Source organism: Bombina bombina, chromosome 7 (genome assembly GCF_027579735.1).
Source record: "Bombina bombina isolate aBomBom1 chromosome 7, aBomBom1.pri, whole genome shotgun sequence".
Classification (NCBI taxonomy): Eukaryota; Metazoa; Chordata; class Amphibia; order Anura; family Bombinatoridae; genus Bombina; species Bombina bombina.
In genome coordinates, this window is record NC_069505.1 from 523,940,676 (window position 1) to 523,963,914 (window position 23,239).

General features: G+C 39.4%; 1 protein-coding gene across 1 annotated transcript in view; it reads right to left on the reverse strand.

Moving 5' to 3' along the window:
• The window catches only part of LOC128666974 (kunitz-type protease inhibitor 2), a 62,613-nt gene extending 40,157 nt beyond the window's left edge, over positions 1-22,456 (reverse strand). Inside the window, exons 1-2 of the mRNA XM_053721815.1 lie at positions 21,565-22,456; positions 1,743-1,916 (exon numbers count right to left, since the gene is read on the reverse strand). Of these exons, the coding sequence (XP_053577790.1) occupies positions 1,743-1,916; positions 21,565-21,937 (547 nt within the window). The 5' untranslated portion in view covers positions 21,938-22,456. The remainder of the gene's footprint in view (positions 1-1,742; positions 1,917-21,564) is intronic.
• Between the last annotated feature and the right edge of the window lie 783 nt (positions 22,457-23,239).

Sequence of the window (23,239 nt, forward strand, 5' to 3'; positions counted from 1 at the left end):
AATGTATGTTTGTGTGTAAATGTATGTTTGTGTGTAAATGTGTGAATGTAGGTTTGTGTGTAAATGTATGTTTGTGTGTGTGTGTAAATGTATGTTTGTGTGTAAATGTGTGAATGTATGTTTGTGTGTAAATGTGTGAATGTATGTTTGTGTGTAAATGTGTGAATGTATGTTTGTGTGTAAATGTATGTTTGTGTGTAAATGTGTAAATGTATGTTTGTGTGTAAATGTATGTTTGTGTGTAAATGTATGTTTGTGTGTGTGTGTGTGTAAATGTATGTTTGTGTGTAAATGTGTGAATGTATGTTTGTGTGTAAATGTGTGAATGTATGTTTGTGTGTGTGTGTGTGTGTAAATGTATGTTTGTGTGTAAATGTGTGAATGTATGTTTGTGTGTGTGTGTGTGTAAATGTATGTTTGTGTGTAAATGTGTGAATGTATGTTTGTAAATCTGTGAGTGTGTGTGTGTGAGTGTGTGTGTGTAAATGTATGTTTGTGTGTAAATGTGTGAATGTATGTTTGTGTGTAAATGTGTGAATGTATGTTTGTGTGTAAATGTATGTTTGTGTGTGTGTGTAAATGTATGTTTGTGTGTAAATGTGTGAATGTATGTTTGTGTGTAAATGTATGTGTGTGTGTGTGTGTGTAAATGTGTGTTTGTGTGTAAATGTGTGTGTGTAAATGTGTGAATGTATGTTTGTGTGTAAATGTGTGAATGTATGTTTGTGTGTGTGTGTAAATGTGTGAATGTATGTTTGTGTGTAAATGTGTGAATGTATGTTTGTGTGTAAATGTGTGAATGTATGTTTGTGTGTAAATGTGTGAATGTATGTTTGTGTGTAAATGTGTGAATGTATGTTTGTGTGTGTGTGTAAATGTGTGAATGTATGTTTCTGTATGTGTGCGTACATATGTGTGTGAATGTGAAAAAGTTGTGAACTTTAACATTAGAAATAATTGTTCCTTCCTTGTGTCCTAATCTTAATAAAGTCACATTATACCATGACCAAAAATTATTGTGGCTGAAAAACAGCCTAAAAACAAAGGGGGTGGGGGGGCAGCAGGCCCTTTGAGGGTGACCAAACTGCTGATGAGGCCCCCGATGAATTTGAGTTTGACACCCCTGCTCTATCTGAATCAGGAAGTTTAATTTTGACTTGAGAGTCCCTTTAAGGGCTTAACGACCAGTGTAGTACAGAGTACGGCGCTGGTCGTTAAGAGGATACTAGGAGTCAGGGGCTCCCTGGTTCCAGATTTTGTTGAGCCCCGTTTCAGCATATACCCATAGTAGCTTGTATATACGCTAGGCCAACAAGGCCCTTCTTTGACATGGGGATATCAAAATATATTATTAGATTTCTAAAATTGGTTATAACATATATGGCTTGGTTTGCTACCAGTGAGCTTATAGCAATCAAAATCATTCTTTGTCTAAAACTGGTTTGTTCCTGTAGGGTTATTGAATGTTAGAAAGAACAATATAAAAAAAAATTATAAACATCCAGATAAGCCTAAAGTATATGTAGTATTAACCATGTAGGCGTTATATCTCTAGAACCCAAATATCAAGAACTGGGTAACCAAAAACGCTGATCTAGGTAGAAAAATTAGCTAGACGGCTCCTCACACAATAACACGTTTTTCCCCATAAATATACAAACAGGGATAATTATTATTGGTTATTTGTAGAGCGCCAACAGATTCCACAGCAGATGAGGTCAGGCTCCTCCCTGCACGCTTACCTTGCATTACGCCGCAACATTTATCCATACAGTCCTGCTCTGTGGCATAGTTGTTTAGGTTTCCCCTACAGCCACCATACGTGAAATTCTTGCATGTTTGACTTTCATTATCATACCACCACCTTAAGAAATATGCACGGCATAGCCCGGTGTCATTCTTCTGTAGGCAGAAATCTAAGTTGAAGAAAGGAAAAACAAAATTGAGGACAGGCATTAGTGTGAACTTAAAGAGCCATTAAATTTGATCTAAAATATTTCATAGTTGAAAGTAACAATTTTGCAATGCACACCCATTCTTTATTTTTGCGGAGCACTGCTTGTTTCATTCATAATTGTTTTTTTTTTTTTTAATTGGTGGCAGGTTAAATATTTTTTTTAAAAACTTTCCCACAAAATACTTTAAAATTGTGTGCACGCAGTACTTACGCACAATGTAACTATATGAAACAAAGCGGCTTTCGTGACCCAGCTGGGCACATGAGCTTAAAGGGACACTGAACCCAATTTTTTTCTCTCATGATTCAGATAGAAAGTTGCTTAGAATTGCATGCTCTAATTTACTCCTATTATCAATTTCTTTGTTCTCTTGCTATCTTTATTTGAAAAACAGAATTTATGCTTACCTGATAAATTACTTTCTCCAACGGTGTGTCCGGTCCACGGCGTCATCCTTACTTGTGGGATATTCTCTTCCCCAACAGGAAATGGCAAAGAGTCCCAGCAAAGCTGGTCACATGATCCCTCCTAGGCTCCGCCCACCCCAGTCATTCGACCGACGGACAGGAGGAAATATATATATAGGAGAAATCATATGATACCGTGGTGACTGTAGTTAGAGAAAATAATTCATCAGACCTGATTAAAAAAACCAGGGCGGGCCGTGGACCGGACACACCGTTGGAGAAAGTAATTTATCAGTTAAGCATAAATTCTGTTTTCTCCAACATAGGTGTGTCCGGTCCACGGCGTCATCCTTACTTGTGGGAACCAATACCAAAGCTTTAGGACACGGATGAAGGGAGGGAGCAAATCAGGTCACCTAAACGGAAGGCACCACAGCTTGCAAAACCTTTCTCCCAAAAATAGCCTCCGAAGAAGCAAAAGTATCAAATTTGTAAAATTTGGCAAAAGTGTGCAGTGAAGACCAAGTCGCTGCCTTACATATCTGGTCAACAGAAGCCTCGTTCTTGAAGGCCCATGTGGAAGCCACAGCCCTAGTGGAGTGAGCTGTGATTCTTTCAGGAGGCTGCCGTCCGGCAGTCTCATAAGCCAATCGGATAATGCTTTTAAGCCAAAAGGAAAGAGAGGTAGAAGTCGCTTTTTGACCTCTCCTTTTACCAGAATAAACAACAAACAAGGAAGATGTTTGTCTGAAATCTTTAGTAGCCTCTAAATAAAATTTTAGAGCACGGACTACGTCCAAATTGTGTAACAAACGTTCCTTCTTTGAAACTGGATTCGGACACAAAGAAGGTACAACTATCTCCTGGTTAATATTTTTGTTGGAAACAACTTTCGGAAGAAAACCAGGCTTAGTACGCAAAACCACCTTATCTGCATGGAACACCAGATAGGGCGGAGAACACTGCAGAGCAGATAACTCTGAAACTCTTCTAGCAGAAGAAATTGCAACCAAAAACAAAACTTTCCACGATAATAACTTAATATCTACGGAATGTAAGGGTTCAAACGGAACCCCTTGAAGAACTGAAACTAGATTTAGACTCCAGGGAGGAGTCAAAGGTCTGTAAACAGGCTTGATTCTAACCAGAGCCTGAACAAATGCTTGAACATCTGGCACAGCTGCCAGCCTTTTGTGAAGTAAAACAGATAAAGCAGAGATCTGTCCCTTCAGAGAACTTGCAGATAATCCTTTCTCCAAACCTTCTTGTAGAAAGGATAGAATCTTAGGAATTTTTATCTTGTTCCATGGGAATCCTTTAGATTCACACCAACAGATATATTTTTTCCATATTTTATGGTAAATTTTTCTAGTTACAGGCTTTCTAGCCTGAATCAGAGTATCTATTACAGAATCTGAAAACCCACGCTTTGACAAAATCAAGCGTTCAATCTCCAAGCCGTCAGTTGGAGGGAAACCAGATTCGGATGTTCGAATGGACCTTGAACAAGAAGGTCCTGTCTCAAAGGTAGTTTCCATGGTGGAGCCGATGACATATTCACCAGGTCTGCATACCAAGTCCTGCGTGGCCACGCAGGAGCTATCAAGATCACCAAAGCCCTCTCCTGATTGATCCTGGCTACCAGCCTGGGAATGAGAGGAAACGGTGGGAATACATAAGCTAGGTTGAAGGTCCAAGGTGCTACTAGTGCATCTACTAGAGTCGCCTTGGGATCCCTGGATCTGGACCCGTAGCAAGGAACCTTGAAGTTCTGACGAGACGCCATCAGATCCATGTCTGGAATGCCCCATAATTGAGTTATTTGGGCAAAGATTTCCGGATGGAGTTCCCACTCCCCCGAATGAAATGTCTGACGACTCAGAAAATCCGCTTCCCAATTGTCCACTCCTGGGATGTGGATTGCAGACAAGTGGCAGGAGTGATCCTCCGCCCATTGAATTATTTTGGTCACTTCTTTCATCGCCAGGGAACTCCTTGTTCCCCCCTGATGATTGATATATGCAACAGTCGTCATGTTGTCTGATTGAAACCTTATGAATTTGGCCTTTGCTAGTTGAGGCCAAGCTTTGAGAGCATTGAATATTACTCTCAGTTCCAGAATGTTTATCGGGAGAAGAGATTCTTCCCGAGACCATAGACCCTGAGCTTTCAGGGGTTCCCAGACCGCACCCCAGCCCACCAGGCTGGCGTCGGTCGTGACAATGACCCACTCTGGTCTGCGGAAGCTCATTCCCTGTGACAGATTGTCCAGGGTCAGCCACCAACGGAGTGAATCTCTGGTCTTTTGATCTACTTGAATCGTTGGGGACAAGTCTGTATAATCCCCATTCCACTGTCTGAGCATGCACAGTTGTAATGGTCTTAGATGAATTCGTGCAAAAGGAACTATGTCCATTGCTGCAACCATCAATCCTATTACTTCCATGCACTGCGCTATGGAAGGACGAAGAACAGAATGAAGTACTTGACAAAAGCTTAGAATTTTTGATTTTCTGACCTCTGTCAGAAAAATCCTCATTTCTAAGGAATCTATTATTGTTCCCAAGAAGGGAACTCTTGTTGACGGGGACAGAGAACTTTTTTCTTTGTTCACTTTCCATCCGTGAGATCTGAGAAAGGCTAGGACGATGTCCGTATGAGCCTTTGCTTTTGACAGGGACGACGCTTGAATCAGGATGTCGTCCAAGTAAGGTACTACTGCAATGCCCCTTGGTCTTAGAACCGCTAGAAGGGACCCTAGTACCTTTGTGAAAATCCTTGGAGCAGTGGCTAATCCGAATGGAAGTGCCACAAACTGGTAATGCTTGTCCAGAAAAGCGAACCTTAGGAACTGATGATGTTCCTTGTGGATAGGAATATGTAGGTACGCATCCTTTAAATCCACGGTAGTCATAAATTGATTTTCCTGGATAGTAGGTAGGATCGTTCGAATAGTTTCCATTTTGAACGATGGAACCTTGAGAAATTTGTTTAGGATCTTGAGATCCAAAATTGGTCTGAATGTTCCCTCTTTTTTGGGAACTATGAACAGGTTGGAATAAAAACCCATCCCTTGTTCTCTTATTGGAACTGGATGAATCACTCCCATCTTTAACAGGTCTTCTACACAATGTAAGAATGCCTGTCTTTTTATTTGGTTTGAAGATAATTGAGACCTGTGGAACCTTCCCCTTGGGGGTAGTTCCTTGAATTCCAGGAGATAACCTTGGGAAACTATTTCTAGCGCCCAAGGATCCTGAACATCTCTTGCCCAAGCCTGAGCAAAGAGAGAAAGTCTGCCCCCCACCAGATCCGGTCCCGGATCGGGGGCCATCCCTTCATGCTGTTTTGGTAGCAGTGGTAGGCTTCTTGGCCTGCTTACCCTTGTTCCAGCCTTGCATTGGTCTCCAGGCTGGTTTGGGTTGTGAAGAATTACCCTCTTGCTTAGAGGATGTAGAATTAGAGGCTGGTCCGTTTCTGCGAAAGGGACGAAAATTAGGCTTATTTTTAGCCTTAAAAGACCTATCCTGTGGGAGGGCGTGGCCCTTTCCCCCAGTGATGTCTGAAATAATCTCTTTCAAATCAGGTCCAAATAATGTTTTACCCTTGAAAGGGATGTTAAGCAATTTTGTCTTGGAAGACACATCCGCTGACCAAGACTTTAGCCAAAGCGCTCTGCGCGCCACGATAGCAAACCCTGAATTTTTCGCCGCTAATCTAGCTAATTGCAAAGCGGCATCTAAAATAAAAGAGTTAGCCAATTTAAGTGCTTGAACTCTGTCCATAACCTCCTCATACGAAGATTCTTTATTGAGCGACTTTTCTAGTTCCTCGAACCAGAAACACGCTGCCGTAGTGACAGGAACAATGCATGAAATTGGTTGTAGAAGGTAACCTTGCTGAACAAAAATCTTTTTAAGCAAACCCTCTAATTTTTTATCCATAGGATCTTTGAAAGCACAACTATCTTCGATAGGAATAGTAGTGCGTTTGTTTAGAGTAGAAACCGCCCCCTCGACCTTGGGGACTGTCTGCCATAAGTCCTTTCTGGGGTCGACTATAGGAAATAATTTCTTAAATATAGGGGGGGGGGACAAAAGGTATGCCGGGCCTTTCCCACTCTTTATTTACTATGTCCGCCACCCGCTTGGGTATAGGAAAAGCGTCGGGGGGCACCGGAACCTCTAGGAACTTGTCCATCTTACATAATTTCTCTGGAATGACCAAATTGTCACAATCATCCAGAGTAGATAATACCTCCTTAAGCAGTGCGCGGAGATGTTCTAATTTAAAATTTAAATGTCACAACATCAGGTTCAGCTTGTTGAGAAATTTTTCCTGAATCTGAAATTTCTCCCTCAGACAAAACCTCCCTCATGGCCCCTTCAGATTGGTGTGAGGGTATGTCAGAACAGTTATCAGCGTCCTCTTGCTCTTCAGTGTTTAAAACAGAGCAATCGCGCTTTCTCTGATAAGTAGGCATTTTGGATAAAATGTTTGCTATAGAGTTATCCATTACAGCCGTTAATTGTTGCATGGTAATAAGAATTGGCGCACTAGATGTACTAGGGGCCTCCTGTGTGGGCATAACTGGTGTAGGCACAGTAGGGGATGATGTAGTATCATGTTTACTCCCCTCATTTGAGGAATCATCTTGGGCAATATCATTATCTGTGGCATTGCTGTCCCTACTTTGTTTGGACACTATGGCACAATTATCACATAAATTTAAATGGGGAGACACCTTGGATTTCATACATATAGAACATAGCTTATCTGATGGTACAGACATGTTAAACAGGCTTAAACTTGTCAACAAAGCACAAAAAACGTTTTAAAATAAAACCGTTACTGTCACTTTAAATTTCAAACTGAAAACACTTTATTACTGAATATGTGAAAAAGTATGAAGGAATTGTTCAAAATTCACCAAAATTTCACCACAGTGTCTTAAAGCCTTAAAAGTATTGCACACCAAATTTCAGAGCTTTAACCCTTAAATTAACGGAACCGGAGCCGTTTTTACATTTAACCCCTATACAGTCCCAGCTATATGCTTTGCTGAGACCCAACCAAGCCCAGAGGGGAATACGATACCAAATGATGCCTTCTATAAGCTTTTTCAGTGATTCTTAGCTCCTCACACATGCATCTGCATGCCTTGCTCTCCAAAAATAACTGCGCATTAGTGGCGCGAAAATGAGGCTCTGTCTATAACTAGAAAAGGCCCCCATCTGAAAAAGGTGTCCAACACAGTGCCTGCCGTTTTTCTAAACAATCCCCAAGATTATAATAACCATTAATAGTTAGAATCTGCAAAATATGCCTAGCAAAGCAATCGTTTTAGCCCAGAAAAATGTCTACCAGTTTTTTAAGCCCTTATGAAGCCCTTTATTCTTTTATTTAACTAAGAAAATGGCTTACCGGTCCCCATAAGGGGAAATGACAGCCTTCCAGCATTACATAGTCTTGTTAGAAATATGGCCAGTCATACCTTAAGCAGAAAAGTCTGCCAACTGTTTCCCCCAACTGAAGTTACTTCATCTCAACAGTCCTGTGTGGAAACAGCAATCGATTTTAGTAACTTCTGCTAAAATCATCTTCCTCTTACAAACAGAAATCTTCATCTTTTTTCTGGTTCAGAGTAAATAGTACATACCAGCACTATTTTAAAATAACAAACACTTGATTGAAGAATAAAAACTACATTTAAACACCAAAAAACTCAACCATCTCCGTGGAGATGTTGCCTGTGCAACGGCAAAGAGAATGACTGGGGTGGGCGGAGCCTAGGAGGGATCATGTGACCAGCTTTGCTGGGACTCTTTGCCATTTCCTGTTGGGGAAGAGAATATCCCACAAGTAAGGATGACGCCGTGGACCGGACACACCTATGTTGGAGAAAAGGCGTCTAAGATTTTTTTTGGTTGAGAACCCTGGACAGCACTTTTTAATTGGTGGATGAATTTATCCAACAATCAGCAAGGACAACTCAGGTTGTTCGCCAAAAATGGGCTGGCATCTAAACTTACATTCTTGCATTTCAAATAAAGATACCAAGAGAATGAAGAAAATGTGATAATAGGAGTAAATTAGAAAATTGCTTAAAATTTCATGCTCTATCTGAATCACAAAAGAAAAAAATATTGGGTTCAGTGTCCCTTTAACATCAGGAAGAAGAATGCAGCCATATTTCTTATAGTTACATCATGCGCACGATTTATCAGCTGGCTGAGCATCATGAGAAATGTAGTTCCAAAACCCCTGGAGGGCCATGTTTGAGGAGGTCTGCTCTATCTGAATCAGAAAACAAAAAATTTGGGTTTCATGTCCGTTTAACTGAAAAACCATGGTAAATGAACACTTTAGTATCTCTGCCACACCCCACGATTGTTTACATAGCTTTTCTATAACCAACACTTCTAAACCCCTTTATGCTGGGAGCAAATGTTTTATGGGATATAAACTTTGGTTCTCTCTTCATTTCATGATTCAGACTGAGCATGTGATTTTAAACAAATTTCTAATTTAGCTCTACTATCAATTTATTTGATCTCTTGGTATCTTTTGTTGAAAAGGGACATAAGCTTAAGAGTCGTTCCATTTCGGGAGCACTATATGGCAGCAGTTTTGCAATAATGTTATCCATTTGCAAGAGCACTAGATGGCAGCACCATTTCCTGCCTTGCAGATGCCTACCTAGGTATCTCTTCAACAAAGAAGATCATAGGAATTAAGCAGGCAATTGGAAACTTAAAAATCATATGCATTGTCTGAATGAGAGAAAAAAAAAATTGTTTCATATCCCTTTAACATTGGAACAACATTTGCTTGAAAAAGGAAATCGCGCAATTTCAATACTAGTATTGGATCATGGGGTCCAATCAGTCCGATTCCTGTTTCCTCAGAGGAGGAGGCTGCAGGACCCCATATAAAAGGTAGGGCGTTCCATGCCGTACTAACGGACATAACCAAACTCTGTTAGGACAGCGTGAAGGAGCCATTTGCAGAAAACTTAATACACTCCAACAGGTTAAATGGATAATTGGTAACATTGAAGGAGAAAAGGATACAGTACACTAGGGTTCGACAAACCTAGGAGCCATTGGCTCCAAACCTTTTGGTTTTATTCTCCATATATCTATGTACAAATACCACTGCCTGGCTCCTAAAAGTATGTAAGGCTTCTAAATATTCTTATTGGCTACCAAGTTTTAAACAGATTTGTCGACCCCTGCAGTACACGGTCTCAATATTTCTTCTGTATTTAGGACTTCACACGCCACCTACACAATTCGTTTCCATGCACCCAATAAAGAGAACAATTCAAAATGATTGTAAACACAAGTCACCTTTTATACAATGAACTATAAAAATGTGAAATATTAACAAACTTGGCATCTATTGGTTGTTGTTGAACATAAAAATATGAATATAAATTATGGCTAGTAGAACGGAGAACTCAAACTGCCAAAAATAAAACTGCTGCAAATCAAGGCTATTTTATATAGCATTAATATTAAAGGGACAGTGTACTGTTCTCTAATCAGTGCTCTGCCCTTTGGGTGCTTTTGGTGTCGCTAGAGCACTGATTGGACAACAATTCAAACCGTTAGCTCACAGAAAAATTTATTTTTGAAGTTGGTGACAGAGCGGGGGGGAGATTTGAATTTCATATCAATATTAAAAAGTTATAGCGCATCTTCATTACAACTGATGAATTAACCTCCGTTTAAAATATCACTAACATCCCAGATCTGTTTTTAGAAAGGGGAGAGAGTTTACCTTCAATAAATTATGCAATTAGTTTGTGCTATAAATAACAGAAAGTGTTAAAAAGAAAATTGCAATGTATTACATTTCTCCCACCAGTGTACTTTATTAATGCCACCCGGCTGGCAAACATAGTTATATCACAATGTATATGTAAGAAACCAAAAATCTACATCAATTGACTCGAAGGAAAAATAAAATGTTATTTTTTTACTAAATGGAAGCAGTTAATTACTTCTTATATCTAAGCAGGGGGCACAAAATAGCACTTGTGTGCAATGTTAAATTCCGGCAGCGGATTGCTGCTTGCCAGAGGAGAGCTTGGGCGGACAGGGGCGAATATGTACACTCTTGATTGATAAATCGAGCCCATACAGAAGGCTATAGAAAGAGATGAATACCCCAATATATTAGATTAGTGAGTGGAATACATCAGAGAGGGGACAGTGCATCATGTGTGGGTTTTTTCTCTTCATTTTTTGTTCTTTATGGAATATGTATATGATTGTATAGAGATGTATACAGAAATGAGATTGATCTGATGTATTTCTGTTTGTTTTATGTATATGCTTCAACAATAAAAAAAGAAAAAAAAAAAGATAGAAATAAAAATAGAAACCAAAAATAAGAAGTAAAATGTTACAACCTGTGGCTCTATAGCTGCCGGTCTGCATCACGCCCGTTTCCATTACTAATCTATTCACCCCCTACACACAATTAGCATTTAAAAAAGGGACAGTTTACACAAAAACATTCTCCCCTTAAATTTGTTCCAAATGATCCACTTTACCTACTGGATATTGTATTAAATTGTTTACAAGTATCTCCTTTACCCTTAAATCTGCATTTGAAATAGTTGAATTAGCGTGTGGTATCCCCACCTATCCTGAAAGTGTTTGGCCTTAGGGCCAAGCTATAAATAAGCTGTGTAAACACAGCCAGTAGAAGAAATTACACTCCCATTGGGTTATAGAAGAGATAAGGCAATAAAATGTTAATTGTCCATTGTTCTCTCCAAGTATTGGTGATTGGTTTACAGACAGATTTAAGATAAAGCAGGTATATGTACACAAGGTGATAAAGTAATGAGATCTGATTATACCTACAGATATAAGATAAAGACATGTATATGTACACAATATGATAAAGTAATGAGATCTGATAATACCTACAGATATAAGATAAAGAAGCAGGTATATGTACACAGTGTGATAAAGTAATGAGATCTGATAATACCTACAGATATAAGATAAAGACACATGTATATGTACACAATGTGATAAAGTAATGAGATCTGATTATACCTACAGATATAAGATAAAGACACATGTATATGTACACAAGGTGATAAAGTAATGAGATCTGATTATACCTACAGATATAAGATAAAGACACATGTATATGTACACAAGGTGATAAAGTAATGAGATCTGATTATACCTACAGATATAAGATAAAGACACATGTATATGTACACAAGGTGATAAAGTAATGAGATCTGATTATACCTACAGATATAAGATAAAGACACATGTATATGTACACAAGGTGATAAAGTAATGAGATCTGATTATACCTACAATCTCAACCCATTTCATTATTAGGTTGTGGCTTCAAAACACAAAACCAGCTAATTCATTTACACAAATAAGCCTTAAAAAGCAAATTTTCATACTGCAACTGGTATAAAAAAAAGGAATTGGCAACACATTAAGGGAAAAACAATTTTAAAGTATACTGTCCCTTTAACAGAACAAGGGAACAAGGTATCCATCTCTTTCCTATTCCTATGTAGGAAGTTGTGAAACAGTAATCTGTCCTTTTCATGACCAGTTTTGGTTTAAATACATTTGCTGAATATCTGTGAATGTTTTGCTGGAAACAATTATTTTTTGTTGTAAGGTTGAAAAGAAAAAAAAGCCAGAACAAGGAAGAAGCTTTTTGAAAAAAAAAAAACACAGGGAGCGGACAGGTGAAAACAACAAATGGCGCCTGTGAAATAAGAACGTATTAAGATAGCTCTTGGCATTTCACACAAAGCAGGTCTAACCGGTTTGTTTGCATCCCAGAGAGACTAGCTGGTCAGTGTACAAGTACTCACAATACCAGCCTGGGAAGCAAAATGCACAAAGGGAAGAAAAATAAATTGCTTTTTACTTATTTGTCATAAATAAACTGTACCAAGAATACAATGTCTCGTTAAAGGGACACTCAAGTCAAAATTAAACTTTTATGATTCAGATAGAGCAGCAATTTTAAACAACTTTCCAATTTACTTCCATTAATAAACTGTGCACAGTCTTTTTATATTTACAATTTTTGAGTCACCAGCTCCTACTGAGCATGTGCAAGAATTCACAGAATATATGCATTTGTGATTGGCTGATGGCCGTCACATGATACAGGAGTGGAAACCGACATAACTGAAATTTGTCAGGAAAAAAAAATCTACTACTCATTTGAAGTTCAGACCAAGTGATATTGCATTTTCTTTTTATCATGCAAATCTAGTGTATTTACTGGTCCTGTAAGGCAGGGCTCGACAAACCCAGGAAACTGGTAGCCACCGGCTCCTAGAATATTACCCCTGGCTCCTAACTTTTTGGGTTATTCTCCATATATCTATATACAAATCCAACGGTCTGGCTCCTAAAAATATGCCTGGCTCCTAAATATTCTTACTGGCTCCTAATTTTTAAACACATTTGTCAAGCACTGCCAGGGCTCGACAAACCCAGGAGCCTGGGAGCCACTGGCTCCTAGAATTTTTGCCCTGGCTACTAACTTTTTGTGTTATTCTTTATAGATATAGATATAGATATATATATATATATATATATATATATATATATATATATATATATATATATATATATAAAGATACCACTGTCTGGCTCCTAAAAGTATGTCTGGCAACTAAACATTCTTACTGGCTCCAAAATATTAAACATATTTGTCAACCCCTGCTTTAAATATCTTTGCAGGAGGGGAGTTACGCACATAGTGACAGTCTAAGTCTAGCAATAGTGGAAAAAGAAAATGCTCTAATCCAGGGTTTGATATATATATCCACAGTTCATTTTGGGCAGCCACACAAGTAAATAAATATGTAATAATATAAAGTTTGCACTCAGATCTGTATTTACAGCATTAAAGTGGTTGTTTAAAAGGACCACTCAATGCAGAAAGTGTGAATATAAAGAGACTGTGCAAAAATTGATCATGGAAGTAAATTGGAAAGCGTCTTAAAGTGAAAGTCAATACTAGCATTGTACAACCGTTAGGATTGACTATTGAAACAAATAAAGGGCACTTTCATTCATGAAGTATAAGATACTTCATGCAGAAAGCTCCTTTATTTATTTAATTCAATTGATCGCCGTTATTAGCTGCTACAGCAGCCAACGGCTCAAAGGTGACGTTTTCACCTCTTAGCCAATAGCCGTGCGGTAAATCCGGCTTGGCACCCATAGGAGCCGGATTTACCGCAAGGCTATTGGCTAAGAGGTGAAAACGTCACCTCTTAGCAAAATATTTTTTATCTGTGGGCTGCTGTAGCAGCTAAGAACGGCGATCGATTGAAACAAATAAAGGAGCTTTCTACATGAAGTATCTTAAACTTCATGAATAAAAGTCCCCTTTATTTGTTTCAATAGTCAATCCTAGCGTTTGTAAAACGCTAGTATTGACTTTCACTTTAAAACCGCTGCTCTATCTGAATCATAAAAGGTTATTTTGACTTAGTGTCCCATATTAGGAAATGTCAAAGTCAAAATTAAACTTTCATCATTCAGATAGAGCATAAAAAAACAAACATATGCATACTTTGAGGCACAATCTCCTACTAACCATGTGTGAGAGTTCAGTGTATATGCAGTGTACGCCCCAGGACTTTTTTAGCCAGCGCATCATCCAGTTGATTTTACTGACCAAAGCTAAAATTAGCTAATAGTAAAAAATGTTAAGTTTTTATTGCACAAATTATCATTAAATAAATTTAGGTTAAATTATGCAATGTGTGCTTTGGATAGCAGAAAATGATAATATTACTCAGCTACTTCATAGTGCAACCCGGCTTGCAAACTTTTCTGTTGTGAAAGCTTGTACATGTCTGACTCACTGACGGCAGTAACATAATATAGGGTCAGGGGAAATTTTGACATTTGTCAGAAAAATATCTACTGCTGGGAGAACGAAGATTTTACACCCCATGATGGCCAGTAATACGCAAGAGAGTTTCTTTATCACCCTCCTTAGCTGCCAGTAACACAGAAAAGCATACAGAGTGTCACTTTATGTGTCATATATGTAATGCACTAAAGGGAGAAGAGGCATTTTACATTAAAAGGGATAGTCTAGTCAAAATTAAACTTTTATAGAGTCAGATAGAGCATGCAATTTTAAGCAACTTTCTAATTTACTCCTATTATTTTCACTTCGATCTCTTGGTATTTTTATTTGAAAAAGCAAGAATGTAAGCTTAGGAGCCGGCCGTTTTTGGCTCAGCACCTGGATAGCACTTTCTGATTGGTGTCTAAATGTAGCCACCAATCAGCAAGCGCTACCCAGGTGCTGAACCAAAAGTGGGCCCGCTCCTAAGCTTATAGTCAAATAAAGATACAAAGAAAAATAGGAGTAAATTAGAAAGTTGTATAATTGTCTACTCTATCAGAATCATGAAAGTTTAATTCTCACTAGACTATTCCTTTAAGCCGACACTCAGAGAGCTTCTAAAAAAAATAAAAATATAAATACATACATACACACATATACACACACACACACACACTCAAAGTGATTGTAAAGTTTAACCCCTTAACGACCGAGGACGTGCAGGGTACGTCCTCAAAAAAAGTCAGTTAACAACCAAGGACGTACCCTGCACGTCCTCGGTCTGGAAAGCAGCTGGAAGCGATCCTGCTCGCTTCCAGCTGCTTTCCGGTTATTGCAGCGATATCGAGGCATCCTACAATAACCTTTTTTAGCCATCCGATGCAGAGAGAGCCACTCTGTGGCCCTCTCTGCACCGGAGATCGTGGCTATATTCATTGGTGGGTGGTGGCCATCGATGGCCCTGGTGATCTGGAGGGGGACGGGGGCACGCACGGACGCAGGAGCGTGCACAAGGAGGGAGCGGGTGGGAACCGCTACACTACAGAAAAATATTTGTGAAAGGTTGAAATAGTGGGGGATATATGTATAAAAATATACATCAGACAGGGGGTGGGAGCTACACTACAGAAAAAAAACAAAACTTTTTTTTTGCAAACTGGGTACTGGCAGACAGCTGCCAGTACCCAAGATGGCCCCCAATAAGGCAGAGGGGGAGGGTTAGAGAGTTGTTTTTTTTGAGGGGGATCCTACACAGTAGCATATGTAAATATGCTTTAAAAAAAAAAAAAAAAAAAAACTTATTTTAGTACTGGCAGACTTTCTGCCAGTACTTAAAGTGATGGTAAACTCACTATAATGACAATGTTATTTCCTAAAGCTTTTATTACACATATACCTTGTATACTCTTATTTCTTTACTAATCAATGTTTAAGACAGAGTAAATTACTTTTTTTATTTGCAGGATTGCCTGTCCCTGGCCGCCTCCGTGTAAAAAATACTGATTGTGAAATTTGATTGACATATGGCGCATCCAATAGCAGATGCACCATACGCCCTATGTATTTGATCTTCAGCACGCTCCCGTGCCGCTGCTTTGAGGGCTCTGAATTAGCGATGCACACTGCGCAAGTGCAGTTATCAGATGAGCCGACAGCGGCCTCATGTAAACAGACTGTTTACATGAGGCTGCTGTCGGCTCATCTGATAACTGCACTTGCGCAGTGTGCATCGCTAATTCAGAGCCCTCAAAGCAGCGGCACGGGAGCGTGCTGAAGATCAAATACATAGGGCGTATGGTGCATCTGCTATTGGATGCGCCATATGTCAATCAAATTTCACAATCAGTATTTTTTCACGGAGGCGGCCAGGGACAGGCAATCCTGCAAATAAAAAAAGTAATTTACTCTGTCTTAAGCATTGATTAGTAAAGAAATAAGAGTATACAAGGTATATGTGTAATAAAAGCTTTAGGAAATAACATTGTCATTATAGTGAGTTTACCATCACTTTAAGAAGGCGGGACAATTGTGGGGTGGGGGAGGGAAGGGAGCGATCAGGGGGTGGGATGTGTCAGGTGGGAGGCTGATCTCTACACTAAAGCTAAAATTGACCCTGCAAGCTCCCTACAAACTACCTAATTAACCCCTTCACTGCTAGCCATAATACACATGTGATGCGTAGCAGCATTTAGCGGCCTTCTAATTACCAAAAAGCAACGCCAAAGTCATATATGTCTGCTATTTCTGAACAAAGGGGATCCCGGAGAAGCATTTACAACCATTTGTGCCATAATTACACAAGCTGTTTGTAAATAATTTCAGTGAGAAACCTAAAATTGTGAAAAATTTAGCGTTTTTTTTTTATTTGATAGCATTTGGCGGTGAAATGGTGGCATGAAATATACCAAAATGGGCCTAGACCAATACTTGGGGCTCTCTACTACACTACATCTAAAATTAACCCTAGAAGCTCCCTAATTAATCCCTTCACTGCTGGGCATAATTCACGTGTGGTGCGCAGTGGCATTTAGCAGCCTTCTAATTATCAAAAAGCAAAGCCAAAGCCATATACGTCTGCTATTTATGAACAAAGGGGGTCCCAGAGAAGCATATACAACCATTTATGCTATAATTGCATAAGCTGTTTGTAAATAATTTCAGTGAGAAACCTTAAGTTTGTGAAAAAATGTGTGAAAAAGTTAACAATTTTTTTTTATTTGATCGCATTTGGCGGTGAAATGGTGGCATGAAATATACCAAAATGGGCCTAGATCAATACTTTGGGATGGCCAAGAAAAAGAAAACAAACGATGGCACTACTCAGGTTGTTGCCCTTTTAAGTTTTAAATATTATTAAAGGGACAGTCTAGTATAAATTAAACTTTCATTATTCAGATAGGACTTAATTTTAATTGACTTTCCAATTTACTTTTATCATCAAATTTGCTTTTTTCTCTTGGTATTCTTAGTTTAAACTAAACATAGGTAGGCTCATATGCTAATTTCTAAGCCTTTGAGGGCTGCCTCTTATCACAGGCTTTTTAAATCTCTTTTCAACACAAAGAGACAGAAAGTACACGTGGGCTATATAGATAACACTGTGTTCAGGCACAGAAAGTTATTTAAGATCTAGCACAATACAATGCTAAATTTAAGACAATAGATAATAAACAGTCACAGTCATGTGATCAGGGGGCTGGAAGAAGGTTCCTAGATACAAGGTAATCACAAAGGTAAAAAGTATATTAATATAACTGTGTTGGTTATGCAAAACTGGGGAATGAGTAATAAAGGGATTTTCTATCTTTTAAAACAATAACAATTCTATGGTTGACTGTCCCTTTAAGCCTACCTAAGAGGCTAAAAGTATGCAAGTGGATATCTAATAGGGCGGGTGCTGTACACTTGACAGAATTAGTGCACAAAAAAAGAAATTCAGTCCGGTACTGAAAAGGAGTGTACATATATAGCACTCAACAACCGTTTGTACTTGATTATAGTTAACGGTACTAGCCTTAACAAATGAAAGTGATATGTGTCTGGTTCCAATGTGTAAAACTTAACCTTTATTACTATAAATTAAAAACAATGTAACGCTTACAATACCCTAAATGTTAAAAAACACAGTCGCGGTATCAGGGTGTGTGGGCAAAAAACACAGGTATGGTAACTTCCCCTGATAGATTGGAGCACCAATCGGGATGTAGCTACTAGAACGGACTAAATAGTTACTAGGAAATATAGTCTCCTAAATGGTGTGATAGTATTGAACAGTATAATCAGAAGAATAGCTGCAGTATTCAAATCTCCTATAAGGTGGAGACAGTGTAGGGGGTTATAAAGTGACAAGATAATATATCACTTATCCATGTATCTTGGTGATGCTCTAAATTATTTGATTCCACCTTGTATTTCACAATAAATGTTAGATCAGCTGCATTTATGATATATGGGCCCCAGTTAATATCTGGTTAATCTGCCAAAGGATAACCCTGTAGCACATACATCCCGATTGGTGCTCCAATCTATCAGGGGAAGTTACCATACCTGTGTTTTTTGCCCACACACCCTGATACCGCGACTGTGTTTTTTAACATTTAGGGTATTGTAAGCGTTACATTGTTTTTAATTTATAGTAATAAAAGGTTAAGTTTTACACATTGGAACCAGACACATATCACTTTCATTTGCTAAGGCTAGTACCGTTAACTATAATCAAGTACAAACGGTTGTTGAGTGCTATATATGTACACTCCTTTTCAGTCCTGGACTGAATTTCTTTTTTTGTGCAATACTTTGGGATGTCTTCTAAAAAAAATATATATACATGTCAATGGATATGCAGGGATTCCTGGAAGATATTATTGTTCCATTGTAACTAGCTCAAATTTTGAAAAAAAGTGGTTTGGAAATAGCAAAAGTGCTACTTGTATTTATGGCCCTATAACTTGCAAAAAAAAGCAAAGAACATGTAAACATTGGGTATTTCTAAACTCAGGACAAAATGTAGAAACTATTTAGCATGGGTGTTTTTTGGTGGTTGTAGATGTGTAACAAATTTTGGGGGTCAAAGTTAGAAAAAGTGCGTTTTTTTCCAATTTTTCCTCATATTTTATATTTTTTTATAGTAAATTATAAGATATGATGAAAATAATGGTATCTTTAGAAAGTCCATTTAATGGCGAGAAAAACGGTATATAATGTGTGTGGGTACAGTAAATGAGTAAGAGGAAAATTACAGCTAAACACAAACACCGCAAAAATGTAAAATTAGCCTTGGTCCCAAACGGACAGAAAATGAAAAAGTGCTGTGGTCATTAAGGGGTTAATGAATTACTGCCCAGGATCTAAAAATAATATTAACAGGGGCACTTTAATTCATTAAAGGGACATAAAACCCACATTTTTTCTTTCATGATTTAGAAAGAGCATGCAATTTTAAACAACTTTCTAGTTTATTTCTATTATCTAATTTGTTTTATTCTCTTGCTATTCTTTGCTGAAAAGCATATCTAGATAGGCTCAGTAGCTGCTGATTGGTTCCTGCACATAGAAGCCTTGTGTGATTGGCTCACCCATGTGCATTGCTTTTTCTTCAACTAAGAATATCTAAATAATGAAGCAAAATTAATAATAGAAGTAAATTGTAATGTTGTTTAATTTTGTATTCTCTATCTGAATAATGAACGAAAATGTTAGGGTTTAGCGTCTCTTTAAACTTTACACCAACGCTTCTTTTTAAAAATATTTACCATTGCGTTATGGTAAACATAATGCTGACCCTCGCCCCATCTCCTACTGTATTTACCATATTCATGATGAATCCGGCTTCCTCCAATCGTTGAGCCCGATTCGTCATCGATCTGCTAAATACCGATTTCAATAATGGGATCGAGTCAGGGGGCCAACCGTTCTGCTGTCCTGAAGCCATAACAGCTTACTAACCGGGATTAGCGCTGCGGAATCTGTTGGCGCTCTACAAATAACCGCTAATAATAATGCCTAGCATCATAGACACTCCCTCCTGACCTGACCCCATTATTGAATTCAGTATTGAGCAGATTGATTATGAATCCGGCTCCCTAACCCTTTCCATGCCATCCCAACGGCGCTAAAGCCCAGCACGGTTAGGATGGCACAGAACGTCCTGACAGTGGGAACGGGTTAAACCGACATGCTTCCTGCTTGCAAACATGGCTACAACCTACAGATTACCACAGTATGAAATTCCTACCATTACCATGTGACACCCTTCAACATGTTAAATATTGTGATATTTCAATTTAATAGGTCTGGACATTCCCAGTGGCTCAGAGATATATACACAAAACATATTAAAGGCCCATATACAGAGATGGCAGAAGCTCTGTTTATTCAAAGAAATTTGTTTGACAAGAGGTCACAATTTAAGGTTGGAGGAAAGGAGATTTAACCTCCTGCAACGGAAACATTTTTCACTGTAAGAGCAATAAAATTGTGGAACTCATTACCAAAGGAGGTAGTGAATGCCATTACCCTAGATATATTTAAAAAATAGTCTGGATACATTTCTATATAAACAAAATTCATGGCTATGATTGCTAGTATTAAATTTAATAAACTGGAGCTTTTGTAAGTATTTTAGATTTGTATAGATTGAACTCGATAGACTTCGGTCTTTTTTCAACCTTATCTACTATGTCACACTTATTACAAGCATTATGGCTACTGGAAGTACATTGCAAAAATGCTTCCATTTCACATTAAAAAGTGCCTATGCAGATTTCACTTTTGACCTTTCTATGCCTTTAATACTACTTGGTATATAAATAACAAAATTATATTTGTCATGTTATATCCCCTTTTCCCATTACAGAAGGATATTCCCTGGCACATTATTACAGACAATCAGCACATCTGTCAATGTCGACAAGTGACATTGGATACACACTAGGTAACGTGAAAATCGGGTCACATCATGTGATACCCATGTATTAAAGTGACTGCCAGGTGTCCCAGATCACAACGCACCCTGAGACATGGTCCACCCACATCGACACTTACCAGACGGCCAGGCTCACCCCCCCATATGACTGGTTACACAAACATTCACAGCGTACCCAATGCAAAAATGAAACACTTCCTAGCCAGGACGCACCAAAAACCATACACAAATGAGATACCTACAAGCACTGCATGAGCGTAATATAGGATATTAACCAGCAAGGGTCCTTTAGCCCCATTACTGGCAGAGACATTGCCACTCTCAAACCAAATTCCCGCACACATCAGGCACAGCCAAGGACTCACAAATCGGGGTTCCCTCAGAATGTTACATGGAGCACCCACACCAGCCATGGTTCCCTCATTAACCAATGTGACACTCACTGGCCAGGATCCCTTTACGAACCTGTGACACTGGGGAAACTTACTGCCCCCCAATTAATCCTTGTGACATGTTATACTTACCGGCCAAGGCCCCACCATTAACCCCTGCGACGTGGGACACTCACCAGCAAGGATCACCCCCATTAACCCCTCTGACATGGGACACTCACCAGCAAGGATCACCCCCATTAACCCCTCTGACATGGGACACTCACCAGCAAGGATCACCCCCTTTAACCCCTCTGACATGGGACACTCACCAGCAAGGATCACCCCCTTTAACCCCTCTGACATGGGACACTCACCAGCAAGGATGACCCCCATTAACCCCTCAGACATGATACACTCACCAGCAAGGATGACCCCCATTAACCCCTCAGACATGATACACTCACCAGCAAGGTCTGGATCACCCACCTTAAACCCCTGTGACATTTGACACTTACCAACCAGAGTAGGCTTTTGCCCAATGTCCTTCTTGCGCAGGCTGATGGCTCCCTGCTGTTTCTTCAAGTCACACAGGTCCAGACCATTGAAGAGGCAGTTGATGAGGTAACACGTTTTACTGTCCCCAGGGGGAATCACAGCCAGAGTACAAGACGGGTTGTCACAGCACTTTTTCCAGCAATCCTCTTCAGATGTCACCTCCTCCCCCTGGCTGCCCAGGACTGTAACACCTTGCTGGGTAGGAGTAGTAGGATCCCCTACCCCATAATCGGACACAACCTCAAACCCATCACACGCAGGCTCTTGATCACACAGAACCAGAGAGACCAGCACTGCGCATAACAAAACTACGCTGCGGAACCAGACGGCCATAGCCGAACTTCCTCGCAGGCGGGCGAACCGTCACTCTTGAAAGCGCAAACCGTTGATTGGCTGCGGAGGGGCGCACCTGATGTCACTCGTTACCACAATGCCCACCTCTTCCCTGATTGGACGTTACCCGAAAAGCTCTAAATCTGATTGGCTACTGTAGATATGTGTAAAATCAAATCAGTGTAGACCCTTTATACACCCGTACACCATATATTTTCTGATCGGTATGGTCCTTTCCGGAAGCAGCGATTGATTGGTCAACACAATAGCCAAAGACAGATGCCTTTCTACCGTCACCCCGGATTTTCTGAATAACGAGTCGTTTCAGTGGGGCCCGAATTTCCCAAGAGTCCAGTAGCGGCGCCTGAAAAGCCCCTGCCCCTTCCTTACTTTCTCCTTACGGCTACTGACTAACACTAATACAAAGCAGGTCCGACCAGTATTGCTTCCTCCAAAACCCCGCCCCTTGTGTGACGTCACCCACAGGTATAAACAGCCTCCTCCCCATCTTTCCCGCCCATTTCTCAGGTAACAAGGGCAGGAGGATGAACTCGGAGTGTCATGTCGGCTTCCTGTTTACCTCAGGCTTTATCCCCGCCCTTTCTTAAGTCCTGTAGAGAGCAAGTTTCGGTCTCTATCAGGCAGTGTCACATTCACAGCAGGTTACATTTTATCACAAGCCACTTTAGACGACATTAATCAGTCACAGGTTCACCAGTTGTATAATAAAGAAGAAGAAAGTAATTAGAGATTGAATAAAAGAGACACTCATCAGTAGTTATTATTTCTTTATACACTAAATACAGAGATACCATTTGTGGGTCTTCTAGAAACACACTACAATATACACATTTATTATATATAGATATACATAGTGATATATATAGTGGCTTGTAGGCCCCCTTGAGCTATAGGGCAATTAACAAACTAAGTAAAAGGGACATTCCAGACAAAATTTTAATCCACACGGATGCATTTCAGTTTTGAATAGAAGCATATTTGTAATATACACGTATTAGCAAAAATGCTTCTAATATAAGCTATAGCTGTTTCAACAGTGTATTTGAATATGCCCCGTGCACCAGCATTTTAAACACAGCACTTGCTCAGAGAGCCTAAGGTGCTTGTATCATCTGGTAATGACTCAACTTCTCAATTGCTAACATAATACAAGCCCTACTGGTCACTTGAGCAGCCACAGTATTTAAAATGCTGGTGCACTGTGAATATCTAGCTATGCTTCACATGCATGTGCAGAGAAAAATGCTAAAACTAAAACATATGTTTCTATTCAAAGATGTA